General features: G+C 37.6%; 1 protein-coding gene across 3 annotated transcripts in view; it reads left to right on the top strand.

Moving 5' to 3' along the window:
- Window positions 1–14,097, top strand: part of ZRANB1 (zinc finger RANBP2-type containing 1) — a 69,362-nt gene that overhangs the window by 51,522 nt on the left and 3,743 nt on the right. For all 3 annotated transcript variants that reach the window (XM_030832019.3, XM_030832021.3, XM_030832022.2), the window contains 5 exons: window positions 967–1,038; window positions 3,331–3,529; window positions 11,110–11,230; window positions 12,744–12,873; window positions 12,979–13,208. In XM_030832019.3, coding sequence (XP_030687879.1) covers window positions 967–1,038; window positions 3,331–3,529; window positions 11,110–11,230; window positions 12,744–12,873; window positions 12,979–13,208 — 752 coding nt within the window. The remainder of the gene's footprint in view (window positions 1–966; window positions 1,039–3,330; window positions 3,530–11,109; window positions 11,231–12,743; window positions 12,874–12,978; window positions 13,209–14,097) is intronic.

Raw genomic sequence — 14,097 nt, 5'->3', positions numbered from 1 at the left:
ACATTTATTTATCTATCTATTTATTTATATTTTGGGTGAGAACATTAAGTTTTGTTGTCTTAGTGAATTTCAATTGTACAATACAGCGTTACTGACTATTGTTACTATGTTTTGCATTTAATCCTAGCTGTCTTCATTTTATGGTTTATCGTTTGTACTCTTTTAGCAATTTCTCCCTAATCCCTTCCTGCCTTGCCCCGGCAGCTGCTTTTCTACTCTCTGTTTCTATGAGTTTGACTTTTTTTTTTAAGATCCCATATGTAAGTAATACCATACAATATTGGTCTTTCTCTGTTGAGCTTATTTCACTTAGCATAATGTCTCCAAGGTCCTTCTGTATGTTGCAAATGGCATGATTTTCTTCTTTCTCATGGCTTAATAATACTGCTTTGTATAGATATATCACATCTACTTTATTTATTCACCCATTGATAGACACTCAGGTTGTTTTCATATATTGGCTATTGCGAGTAATGCTGCAACCAACATGGGTACAAATACCTTTTCGATACCCTGTTGTCATATCCTTTGGCTGTGTACCCAGAAGTGAGATTGCCGGATCATATGATAGTTTTTGAGGATACTTCATACTGTTTTCCATAGTGACTGCACCAGTTTACATTCCCACCACTGGCGCACAAGGGTTCCCTTTTCTCCACATTCTTGTCAACATTTGTTATCTCTTGTTGTTTTGATAATAGCTGTATATAATTAGTGGTCCAAATGATTTTCTTTTTATTGTTTGTAGATAGATCACAGTTTTGATAATGAAGTACAGAAAGGAAATATTTTATACCTCATACACACACACACACGAGATACATGCATGTTTTTTAAAAGAAGCTATTCGACAGCCTTCGGTGGAAAGGCAGTTATTTTAGAGGAGGTTACTGTTAGATGCTGGCATCGAATTTTTTCAGTTATGAGACATATAAAGATTTTTTTAAATCTGGTTTTTCTTTGTAGATATTGAAGACTTGCCTCCAACAGTCCAAGAAAAATTATTTGATGAGGTGCTTGATAGAGATGTTCAAAAAGGTAAGCATGGAATTAATGAGTATAATTTATCTTTTATTGATTTCAATAAACTTTTTGCTTTGTCAGGTTTGGAATAGTTTGGTGTATGGTCAACATAGTTTATTTCTACTTTAAATTGAAAATGTAAAGTCCTTAAGAACAGTGTTGTATTGTGCTGTTAGAAGTGCTCATTCATAGCTCTTAACTGTGGTAGAGTGAATAAAGGTATAAACATTTTTAAACCTTGGTTATCTGTTTCCTATTCTAGAATGAGTATATTTTCATATTAAAAATTTTTAGAAAATAAATCATGAAGAATTTAAAAATGGAGTAAATTATTCTAGAGCCTTAAGGTGATTATTCTAGAGCCTTAAGGTGTTTCAACTACTCAAAGGTTTATATTTCAGTTGATCAGAATTTATTAGTAAATAAATTTATTAGTAAATTACATACTAAATCTATTAACTTCTAGAGAATAGGTTCTTCCACTGAATATTTCTTAATTGCAGAAGCATGAAAATGAACATTTTATTTATTTACTTATTTATATTGAAGTATAGTTGATTTACAATATTGTGTTAATTTCTGCTGTACAACAAAGTGATTCAGTTATACATACATTCTTTTTTATGTTCTTTTCCATTATGGTTTATCACAGGATATTGAATATAGTTCCCTGTGCTATACAGTAGGACCTTGTTATCTATCCGTCCTGTATATACTAGTTTGCATCTGCTTACCCCAAACTCCCACCCCCCCTTCCCCATTAGCAACCACAAGTCTGTTCTCTGTGTCTGTGAGTCTGTTTCTGTTTTGTAGATAAGTTCATTTGTGTCGTATTTTAGATTCCACGTATAAGTGGTATCATATGGTATTTGTATTTCTCTTTCTAACTTACTTCACTTAGTATGATAATCTCTAGGCCCATCTATGTTGCTGCAAATGACATTGTTTCATTCTTTTTTATGGCTAGTTGTATTCCATTGTACCACATCTTTTTATCCATTCATCTGTTGATGGACATTTAGGTTGTTTCCATGTCTTGGCTGTTGTGAGTAGTGCTGCTTTGAACATAGGGGAGCATTTATCTTTTTGAATTATAGTTTTGTCCGGATATGTGTCCAGGGGTGGGATTGCTGGATCATATGGCAACTCTATTTTTAGTTTTTTGAGGAATCTCCATACTGTTCTCCATAATGGCTGTACCAGCTTACATTTCCACCAACAGTATAGCAGGGTTCCCTTTTCTCCACACCCTCTCCAGCATTTGTTATTTGTAGACTTTTTAATAATGGCCACTCTGACCAGTGTGAGGTGGTATCTCATTCTAGTTTTGATTTGCATTTCTCCAGTAATTAGTGATGTTGAGCACCTTTTCATGTGCCTGTTGGCCATGTGTATGTCTTTGGTGAAATGTCTGTTTAGGTCTTCTGCCCATTTTTCAATTGGGTTGTTTGTTTTTCTGTTGTTGAGTTGTATGAGCTGTTTGTATATTTTGGAAATTAAGCCCTTGTCAGTCAAATCATTTGCAAATATTTTCTCCCATTCCATAGGTTGTTTTTTTGTTTTGTTTATGGTTTCCTTTGCTGTGTAAAAGCTTGTAAATTTGATTAGGTCCCATTTGTTTATTTTTGTTTTTATTTCTATTGCTTTGGGAGACTGACCTAAGGAAAAAAATGGTACGATTTATATCAGAGAATGTTTTGCCTGTGTCGTTTTCTAGAAGTTTTATGGTGTGATGTCTTGTATTTGAGTCTTTTAAGTCATTTTGAGTTTATTTTTGTGTGGTGTGAGAGTGTGTTCTAACTTTATTACATGCATCTGTCCAACTTTCCCAACACTACTTGCTGAAGAGACTGTCTTTTTCCCGTTGTATGTTCTTGCTTCCTTTGTTGAAGATTAATTGCCCATAGGTGTGTGGGTTTATTTCTGGACTTTCTGTCTGTTCCATTGATCCATATGTCTGTTTTTGTGCCAATACCATGCTGTTTTGATTAGTGTAGTAATTGTCTGAAGTTTGGGAAGGTTAGACCTCCTGCTTTATTCTTTTTCCTCAGGATTGCTTTGGCAATCCTGGGTCTTTTATGGTTCCATGTAAATTTTAGGATTATTTGTTTTAGTTCTGTGAAAAATGTCATGGGTAACTTGATAGGGATTGTGTTAAATCTGTAGATTGATTGGGTAGTGTGGCCATTTTAGCAATAGTAATTCTTCCAGTCCAAGAGCGTGGGATATCTTCCCATTTCTTTGAATCCTCTTCAATTTCCTTTATTAATGTTTTATATGAACATGTTATTTAAATTCTTCATATAGAGTTAGAAGAAGAATCTCCAATTATAAACTGGTCCTTGGAATTGGCTACACGTTTGGACAGTCGACTGTATGCACTTTGGAACCGGACTGCAGGAGACTGCTTACTTGATTCAGTACTACAAGCTACCTGGGGCATTTATGACAAGGACTCGGTGCTTCGGAAAGCCCTGCATGACAGCCTACATGACTGTTCACATTGGTGAGCTGACATCCTTCCCTTTTTGAATCCAGGAGTGCACTGGCTGAATCATTTCCTTACAGTGGTGGGATACTTTTTGTCTGTTATATTTTCTGTGGAAGCTAGGGGGAAAAACCTTTGGTTTTTCGGCACTGAGACACTTTGAACATCTCAGTGGTTTTTATATCTTTTTGCTAAGCTTTAAAATAGAAACATTGGAAGCTGTAGGAGTGTCTTAAATATAGAAAGGTCTTTGCTCATCTTTTAGTTTTCTGGTTTCACCTGTTTATTTATTTTTAGTGTGGCTAGTGGAAAATTTTAAACTACACGTACGCTGTATTTCGTGTCTTGGTCAGCTCCGGTGCTCATATTTTAAAGTAGCTTTGATTTCGTATTTCTGTTCAACTTTAAGAGATTATATTGATTGTGTATTACGAGTTTTTCTTCCTGAGACAGGTAGTCTTAAGACCATGTTTTATTTTGCAAATTTTCAAATCCACAGAAAAGTTAAAAAAAAAAAAATCAGTGCAAGGGATCCCAACATCTCCTTCATTGGATTGGCCAGTTGTTAATTGTTAACATTTTGCCACAGGTGCTCCATCTCTGTGTACCTAAACACTCCCCTTTGCCAGTTAGTTGTAGGCATCCTGGTGCTTTACCCTTCAGTATTTCAGCATGCATCTTTTAAGAACAAGGATATTCTCCTACCCAACCACATCCTCATTACCACATCTAAGAAAATCAACATTGACTCAGTTATCTAGCATACAGTCCAAATCACACTTTCAGCTTGTCTCAAAAATATCCTTTTTTTAAAAAACATCCAATAGTCAATCAAGTATATGACTAGTCTTGAACTGTAAATTCAGATGGTAACCTGATTGGATAGCTAAAGAAAGAATGTGTCATTCAGAACTGATGGTTTAGACATTCAGCCCTTGTCCAGGGGAGAGGACTTTGTGCCTTTTAGTGGAGGGTGATTGCTCTGGATTGATCTGGTAGTGTGGGCAATACCATTCCTTTTGTGATGCGGATTCATCAGGCCTGGTGAGCCTGATGTCATTAAATGTTCAGTCTGTCTGACCTCTAGATTGGATTACGTGCTCATCAAACAACAAACACCCTAATGATGAGTTGGCTGTTTGTGTGGGCCTGCCCTCACCGAGGGGATGAGTCGTTTTGGATATTGTGGTTTTACAGGTTTGCCTTGTAGGTTTAGTTAATGTGACTCTGCCCTTAGAAAGATAGATCTGTCCTCTGGGTGTGGATGAGGTCTAGCTGCTCAGCCTGGAAACTAGATCTGGACCTTGGTAAGTCTACCATTTTATAAGTCCTTTTTAAAAGGCAGCTCTAGCCTTTCCTCTGACAGTAATATTCTGACCCTGTTGTAAGGTTGAAAGTGTACTGTAAATTTCAGCAGGTGATATCTACTTTTCCTAGCTGTGAGGGCTTTAAAAAGAAAAAGACATTGGTGGCTATTAATAGTTTGGGAACTTTATGCTACCCGTTTCTCAAAGCTGGCAGTAGGTAATCTTCTGGATTGGAGTTGTCACTTATATTTGTATTAGGACTGAAATTCTAGTTTTGAGTCATTTGAAGTCTCAAAAGTCTAATGTGAAAGTAGGGGGAAAAAGAAAAAGATTGCCATAATCTGAGATGGAAAATGGGCTAGATGGCTATTGAGAGTGAGAAGGACCTAGGTTGTATGAGTGCAGCCACTGGTAAGTGCTGTTGTGGCAGGTCGTTTGGTAGTGGAGGCCTTGGTTCTAAAAGGATGCTTCGCTGGCGTATGAACGGGCTTTCTACAGTAAAGAGTGCCTTGGTGCCACCTCCAGTCCCTGCCATACAGGGTCTTCACCTGATGTTTTACAGTTAAGGCATAGGGAGCTGCAAGGATTGTAGTGATCACATAGACATCCCTTTCACTATCTTGGGGTGGAGAGGGGATGAAGAGTATCAAATGAGGAGAGAGGAAGCATTGTTGCCGTAGATTCAAGGCATCAGTGATGTGGGTCAAATATATTAGCCTTACTGAATAACGATTAAATTGTTGACTATTTTGAGTTGTGACAAGTTTGTTGACTGGGCTCTTATATGACTATTAGAAGGTAGAATGAGAGGGCCCTGTCCTAGGTCAGGAGAGGAGCAGCCAGTATATCACTTGTGCAGTCTCCTTTTAAATCAGCTTTTTGCTAGGGTTTCCTTTGCTCATAATCCAAGTCAGGTGGGATGAGACTTTTTTTAAGTCATAAAATATCTAAATGAGAACTGAGAAAGTAATTTTCTTTTATTTAAACCCTTCCTCCTATCACTTAAAGATAGGACATTTTTTTTGTGGTGGTAGCCGTGCTCTTCTGTTAGGTGCCTATGATTTGATCCGGCTCAAGTGCTCAAGATGGAATATTGTACTTGCCTTTGATTGACATGTCAATCCAAATAGAGAGCCAAATGGGAGTAATTAATATAAATAGGGGGAAAAATCAGTGAAAAATCAGTTCTTTTAGAAGTATCAGCTTTGGATAACTTATTGTTGTGCCTCTCTGTATACATTTTTAGACCTTAATTGGTTGAGAGCAGTTTTAGTTCACAGCACAATGGAAAGGAAGGCACCGTTGTTTGCCATGTCCCCCCACGCATAACTGCCCATTACAAACATCCCCCACAAAGTGGTATGTTTGTGACAAGTGATGAACCGACACTGACAATATTCTTATCACCGAAAGTCCATAGCTCACATTAGGGTTCATCTTAGTATACATTCTGCGATTTTGGACAAATGTGTAATGACATGTGTCCACCATTATATAGATAGTATTGAACAGAGGATTACAATTATAGTATCAGAGAGAGTATTTTCAATGCCCCAAAATCCTCTGTGCTCTGCCACTGCATCCTTTCCTCCTGCCTAACTCTGGCAGCCACTGGTCTTTTTACTGTCTCTGTTGTTTTTGCCTTTTCCACACTGTCATGTGGTTGGAGTCATATAATATGTAGCCATTTCAGATCAGCTGCTTTCACTTCGTAATGTGCATTTAGGGTTCCTCTGTTTTTTCATGGCTTACATAGCTCATTTCTTTGTAATGCTGAAAAGTACTTCATTGTCTGGATGAATTTTATCCATTCTGAAGGACACTTTGCTTGCAAGTTTTGGCAGTTATGAATAAAGCTGCTGTGAACTTCCATATGCAGGGTTTTGTGTGTTCATAGATTTTCAGTTCCTTTGGGTAAACACCAAAGTTCATAATAGCTGGATTATCTAATAAGAGTATGTGTTTAGTTTTGTGAGAAACTGCCAATCTTCCAAGGTAGCAGTACTGTTATGCATTCCCACCAGCAATGAATGAGAATTCCTGTTGCTCCATATCCTTGCCAGCATTTGATGTTTTCAGCATTATTACATTTAGATCATTGACATTCAAAGTGATTATTGATATAGTTGGATTCATAACTTCCATGTTTGTAACTGTTTTCTATTTGTTGCCCTGTTCTTTGTTCCTGTTTTTGTCTTTCACTCTTTTTCTTTCGGTTTTTTTTTTTTGCGGTACTTGGGCTTCTCACTGTTGTGGCCTGTCCTGTTGCGGAGCACAGACTCAGCGGCCATGGCTCACGGGCCCAGCCGCTCTGCGGCATGTGGGATCCTCCCGGACCCGGGGCACGAACCCGTGTCCCCTGCATCGGCAGGTGGACTTTCAACCACTGCGCCACCAGGGAAGCCCCTGTCTTTCATGTTTTTAGTTGAGCATTTTATGATTCTATTTTCTCTACTTTCTTAGCATATCAGTTATACTTATTTTTTTAACTTTTATTAGTGGTTGCCCTAGAGTTTGCAGTATATTTTTACAAATAATCCAAGTCCGCTTTCAAATAAAACTGTACCACTTCATGGGTTGTGTCATTACCTCATAATAACAAAATAATCCTAATTCCTCCTTTCTGTCCCTTGTATCTTTATTGTCATTCATTTCACTTATATGTAAGCATACATAAGCGCATACCTGCACACACGCTCGCACGTTCATACACACACTATATATATATACACATAAGTATGCATAATCAAATATTATTTTGAATAAACTATTATCTGTTAGATCAATTAAGAATAAAAAATAAAAGTTTTAATTTTATCTTCAATTTATTTCTTAATGCTCTTTCTTTTTTTATGTAGATCAAAATTTTTGATCTATGTTATTTTCCTTCTTTCTAAAGAACTTCTTTTAACATTTCTTGTGAACCGGGTCTCTGGCAACAAATTCCCTCCATTTTTGTTTGTTTGAGAAAGACTTTATTGCTTTTTTACTTTTGAAGGATCATTTCACAGGATATAGAATTCTAGGTTGGTGTTTTTTTTGTCTCAACTTTTAAAATATTTCACTTCATTCTTTTCTTGCTTGCATGGTTTCTGAGAAGTCGGATATAATTCTTATCTTTTGTTTCTGCATAGGCAGGTGTTTTTTGGGTTTTTAAAAATAAATTTATTTATTTATTTACTTTTGGCTGCGTTGCTGTGCGTGGGCTTTCTCTAGTTGTGGCGAGCGGGAGCTACTCTTCATTGCATTGTGCAGGTTTCTCATTGCAGTGGCTTTTCTTTTGTGGAGCACGAACTCTAGGCACACGGGCTTCAGTAGTTGTAGCACACGGGCTCAGTGGTTCTGACTCATGGGCTCTAGAGCTTAGGCTCAGTAGTTGTGGTGCACAGGCTTAGTTGCTCTGTGGCATGTGGGATCTTCCTGGATCAGGGCTTGAACCTGTGTTCCCTGCATTGCCAGGAAGATTCTTAACCACTGCACCACCAGGGAAGTCCCAGGTAGGTGTTTTTTATATTCTGTCTTCTTTCAGGACCTTTTCTTTAATTTTCTATTGTTTGAATATGATATGCCTAGGTGTAGTTTTTCTGGCATTTTTCCTTTTTGGTGTTCTCTGAGCTTCCTGGATCTGTGGTATGGTGTCTGACATTAATTTGGTGAGATTCTCAGTCATTGTTTCAAATATTTCTTCCGTTACTTTCTTTTTTCTCCCTCTATTATTGACATTTGTATGTTATACCTTTTGTAGTTGTCCCATGGTTATTTGAAATTCACTTTTTTTTTCTATGTGTGTTATATTTGCTTTTTAGATTTGGAGGTTTGTATTGATGTATCTTCATGAGGTTCTTTGCTTAGCTGTATCCAGTCCACTATAAGCCTATCAAAAATGTTCTTCATTTCTGTTGGCGTTTTTGATCTCTAGCATTTCATTTTGGCTCTTTCTTAGGATTTCCATCTCTCTTCTTACATTGCCCATCTGTTCTTGCATGCTCTCTTTTTCCATTAGATCCCTTAGCATACTTATTATAGTTGTTTACAGTTTTTAAATTTAAAATTTTAAAGTTTTATTCCTGTGTTTTCACTTAGGAATTCCATAGTTTTAGCTTTTACATTTAAAGTCTGTGACCCATTTTGAGCTAATTTTTATTGAAGGTGTGAGGTAAAGATCTAAAATCATCTGTTTTGCATGGATATCCAGTTGTCCCAGTACTGTTTATTTTTTTTTCCCATTCAAATGCCTTGGTACTTCTGTCAAAAAGTATTTTACCTTAAAAAGTAAAAGTTTATTTCTGGACTCTCAATTTTTTCCTGTTGATATGTATGTCTGTCCTTATGCTGACATTAGACTTTCTTGATGATTGTAGCTTTGTGGTAGGTTTTGAAATCTGGAGTATAAGTCTTCCAACTTTGTACTACTTCTTTCAAGATTCTTTTTGCTATTCTGAATTCTTTGGATTTCTAGATAAATTTTAGGTTCTAGCTTCTGCAGAAAAGTCCTCTGAGATTTTGATAGAGATTGCACTGAATGTGGAATTCATCCATGAACGTGGAATTGATTTTTTTAAAAATAAATTTATTTATTTTTGGCTGCATTGGTTCTTCGTTGCTGCTCGTGGACATTCTCTAGTTGTGGCGAGCGGGGGCTACGGGCTTCATTAGTTGTGGCACGCGGGCTCTAGAGCACAGGCTCAGTAGTTGTGGTGCACGGGCTTAGTTGCTCTGTGGCATGTGGGATCTTCCTGGATCAGGGCTCAAACCCGTGTCTCCTGCATTGGCAGGCAGATTCTTAATCACTGCACCACCAGGGAAGCCCCGAAGTGACTTCTCAGTGTTAAAGCCAAACTTGCTGTCCCGCTTGGCCTCGTATTCCTGGATTTGGTTTGCTTGTCTGTTCTCAGTGAGCCAGGTAGCTTGAGTGTTTAGGTCTTTGTGTGGTGGGTGTGATTATTTGAACATGCTTATTTTTAAAATATATTTTGAACAGCCTTTTTCTGCAGTCTTCTTGAGTTTTGAGTGAAGTCATCATTTGATTTCTGGCACATTTAGGTGTCTCATTCAATAAAACGATCCTAGGCAGCAACCAAGAAATTTCTTAACTGCAGCAACTTTCTGTGTTTCATGATATTTTTCCTCGAATTTATTAAAACAATGTATTTTGTCATTGGTGCATTGAAATATATTTCTGTGTATCTTAGGTATTTTAAAAGAGGAATATCCATATTTTATTTTTAAACATTTGGCATTGAAACTTACATTCCTGATTTAAAAAGAGAAAACCTATGGTTCTCTGGCATAGAAAAGTTTTTTTTCTAATCAAACAAGAGTTAAGCCTCCGTAACATTCTTTTTAAAATCTAAAATATATTAATTTACTTTTCACGGAGCCCTGCATTAAGTTACTCTAAAGAAACGTGTGACACTTAAGACATTTAATACCTTAACATTTCAACAACAGCAAAAGAATGTTTTCTGATCTTTTGATTCTTTTACCTAGAATTCAAATACATAAAAGTATTGGGGATTTCTGATAGTTCACTACATGTGAGAGGAATGTGATGTTACAAACAGGTTAAATGTCTTCAGAGGTCTTTGCTGGTTTGTTTTGTAAGACAGTGGATCACAGTTTTGAGCATAATTATATCCGGCTTTATTTGTATACTTGATCTAAAGAAAAGGAATGTTTTGCTTTTAGTAATTCAGTCTACCAGTGGCCTAGTTTGATTTTTAGTCTTCATAATTTATTAGGCCGAAGTATTTAAACAGGTATTAAGCATGAAGAAGGGATTGTTCTTGTAGTTACAGTGATTTTTTATTTCAATTGTCATGTGATAATCAAATAATTTTATTTAATGAATGAAATCTCAAGGAAGTGATTTTGATATTCTTATAAACACATGGGCTATTTCTAGTCTGTGACCAAGTAGTGGATAACTATTCATTAATGGAGAAATGTAGTGTCTTTGATTTTTATCCAACCTCTCAGATGATTTTGAGTGTTTTTAGTTTTTATTCGTAAACCAATAGTAGACAATTGAAATCAACCGTTCTCATCACTAGTGTTCGTAGTTTTGATGAAAATTTGGTGGGTGGTGAATCAGATTATGTCTGAGGATATGTTAAAAGATGTCTGCTAGCAGAAAAGAGGCATTTTTAATTGGAAAAATATACTGCAAGCCAGGTAAAATTAATTATTAATCTCTGCATTTGAATTGCTTAAAGACTACATTAAATAAATGATCGGAACATTAAATGAACTGTTTATAGAAAGGCTTCTGTTTTACTCTGTTGCTTTTAGGTTTTATACACGTTGGAAAGATTGGGAGTCCTGGTATTCTCAGAGCTTTGGTTTACATTTTTCCTTGAGAGAAGAACAGTGGCAAGAAGACTGGGCATTTATACTCTCTCTTGCTAGTCAGGTAAGAATGCTTCAGGGCATGTTGCTCCTATGAGAAAAGTGAGGCAGCTGGTCTAAATGCCTTGGTTTACACTAAGACCATGTTGGAGGCAGTGTGGCATGAAGGGAAGAGCGCTTGACTTGGCAGCAGGTGACTTGGGTTCTAGTGACTGCTGTTTATCAGCTCTGGGACCGTAGGCAAGTCCTCGCTGCAGCACAGGGAGGGCAACATGTTTCTTATATTAAGTGATTAAAAAACTGTCCAAATAAAAGTTGTACTTGGTGATTCTAACCTCTTAAATATTTCCTCAGATTACTCTTCAGTTATATTGTCCTCTCAGGTGACTTTTTGGGATTGACATATACACGCTATTATATATAAAATAGATAGCTAATAAGGACCTACTGTGTAGCACAGGGAACTCTACTCAATACTCTGTAATGACCTATATGGGAAAAGAATCTAAAAAAGAGTGGATATAGGTATATGTATAACAATTCTCATTGCTGTACAGCAGAAACTAACACAACATTGTAAATCAACTATACTCCAATAAAAATTTTAAAAAATAATAAATTAAAAATTTTAAGAAGTGGTGGCTTTATGCCTGTTTTACCTACCTACGGGTTAGCTCCCATTCTGTGTCCGAGGGGACACTTCCCCAAGATCTCTGTGCTAGTGGTGGGTGCTGATGCTGAGCTGCCAGGCCCCTGAGGATCAAGTTGTGATCTTCACAAGGCTCCCCACGTGAGGAGCCTCCGTCCACGTGACGTAGGCCAAGGAGAAGGTGCCGTGGACAGGAATGATTAACTAACTTGGGAATGAACTTTTCTAGATGTATTGTGTAGGGCTGTCCCTCACACTCATGCTAGTTTTATTTTATGAAGCATATTAATATACTTAACTATAAACTTCAAATATATGCACAACAAACCACTTCTTTTCTTTGCAGAAAGCATCATAATTCATTAGTACCCTCTGAGGGAAGTACCTTCTGTCTTTGGGTCATTTGGGCAGGGTTCACAGTGACTGTTTTACATCTGAGACATGTACCTCCTGTAAAGGTGCTGTCAGAATCATTATGGGGGGAAGGGAGACCTGTTGCATATTCTTGCCTTAGGTGATGCAGCCATTTATGTTTGTGTGAAATAACGAAGTTCTTTTTACTTTGGGTGGACCTTGTTGTAGGTAGTACTTTCACAAGTAACTTAACCAGAAGGCAGTTATATAAATCAAGCTTCCTTTGCTGTCTGAATCTCTTGTTTCTGAAATCAGTATTTAAACAAATCTGTTCAGTTCTTGAGTTTGGATAATGAAGGATACCTGTACATAAACTTTGCAGATTTCTTTTATTGGACTTTGCTATTTGAGGAATCAAACTCTGTAGTTGGACAGTAGTATTACTATATTTTTTAAATGAATTGAGGTAGTGTAATAATGAAGGAGGGTAGCATTGTGTTATACACATCAGTTTTCCGGGGTGGTAATAAATGTTTTAAAGAGAATTTGCTTTCTTTTATTTTGTTCTGTACAGCCTGGAGCAAGTTTGGAACAGACCCACATTTTTGTACTTGCACATATTCTTAGACGACCAATTATAGTTTATGGAGTAAAATATTATAAAAGTTTCCGGGGAGAAACTTTGGGATATACTCGGTTTCAAGGTAAGCCATTATCATGAGTATTTTGGAGCTTTCTTGTTTATTATTTTAATGCACATTGCAGTCACATCCTGAAAATCTCATTGTGACTTTCTTCCCTCTTTCCAGGTGTGTATTTGCCTTTGTTGTGGGAACAGAGTTTTTGTTGGAAAAGTCCGATTGCTCTGGGCTATACAAGGGGCCACTTCTCTGCTTTGGTTGCCATGGAAAATGATGGCTATGGTAACCGAGGTGCTGGTGCTAACCTGAACACCGATGACGATGTCACCATTACATTTCTGCCTCTGGTTGACAGTGAAAGGAAGTTACTCCATGTGCACTTCCTTTCTGCTCAGGAGGTAAGAAGCCTGTTTCTTGTATTAATTACTTAAAGTAGCAGCACTGTACCAGAACCCAGCCTAGTGTGTCTTTCAGGTGTGGTATTATCTGTACTACCACTTACAATTTTGAACTAGGTCGTAGTAATTGTCACTTTCTATAAATCCTGGTCAGACAGACTTTGAAATTTATCTTTTCAGAATTGCTGTGTAGGATGTGTTCTGCAGAGATAAAGCAGTGAAGACCAAAGTCCTAGCCCTCAGGTAGTGCTGAGTGCTGAGGAGATAAAAAGATGGGGTGAGGGGGAAAGGGGGGGATGAGGGGGCCACCGGGGGCCCAAGGTAAGGCATCACTGAGGAGGTGACGCCTGAATTGAGACCTGAAAGAGGAAGGAGTCTTGCAGAATCTGGGGGAAGAGAGTTGTAGGTAGAGGGAAGTTCAAGCCAGTGTGGTTTGTGGGGATTGGGCAAGCGGGGAGAGACGAGGCTGAGAAGTTAAGGGGTGGCATGGGGTCATCAACGGTCTTTTAAATCTTTGGCTTTATTCTGGGTAAGCTGGGGAGCCAACAGCCAGTTTGCCCAGAAGAGGAATACTGGCAACTCGGTTGAGACTCGATACCTGGGCAGTGGTGGGAACAGGAGCAGGTGGGAGGTCACTGGAGCTGCGGGGGAGCAGGTGGTGCACGCCAGGCAGGGGAGGTGGCGAGAATGTGTAAAAGAGCGCTCCAGCCCAAATTCTTATAAAATTATTGGTCTTTTATTTCATATACTAGTAATAATTATAAACTTTTTATAACCATGATATTAAGAAAAAAGTTCAGATAATTTTTGTTCCTTGAGCCTATATACATAACTTTCTGAGTAAACTTACCTTGTTCTGTTTGAAGCTGCAAGGATCAGCTTATTAGAT

Source organism: Globicephala melas, chromosome 16 (assembly GCF_963455315.2).
Source record: "Globicephala melas chromosome 16, mGloMel1.2, whole genome shotgun sequence".
Classification (NCBI taxonomy): domain Eukaryota; kingdom Metazoa; phylum Chordata; class Mammalia; order Artiodactyla; family Delphinidae; genus Globicephala; species Globicephala melas.
The sequence above is the reverse complement of the archived record's forward strand: the minus strand, read 5'-3'. Positions and strand labels throughout refer to the sequence as shown.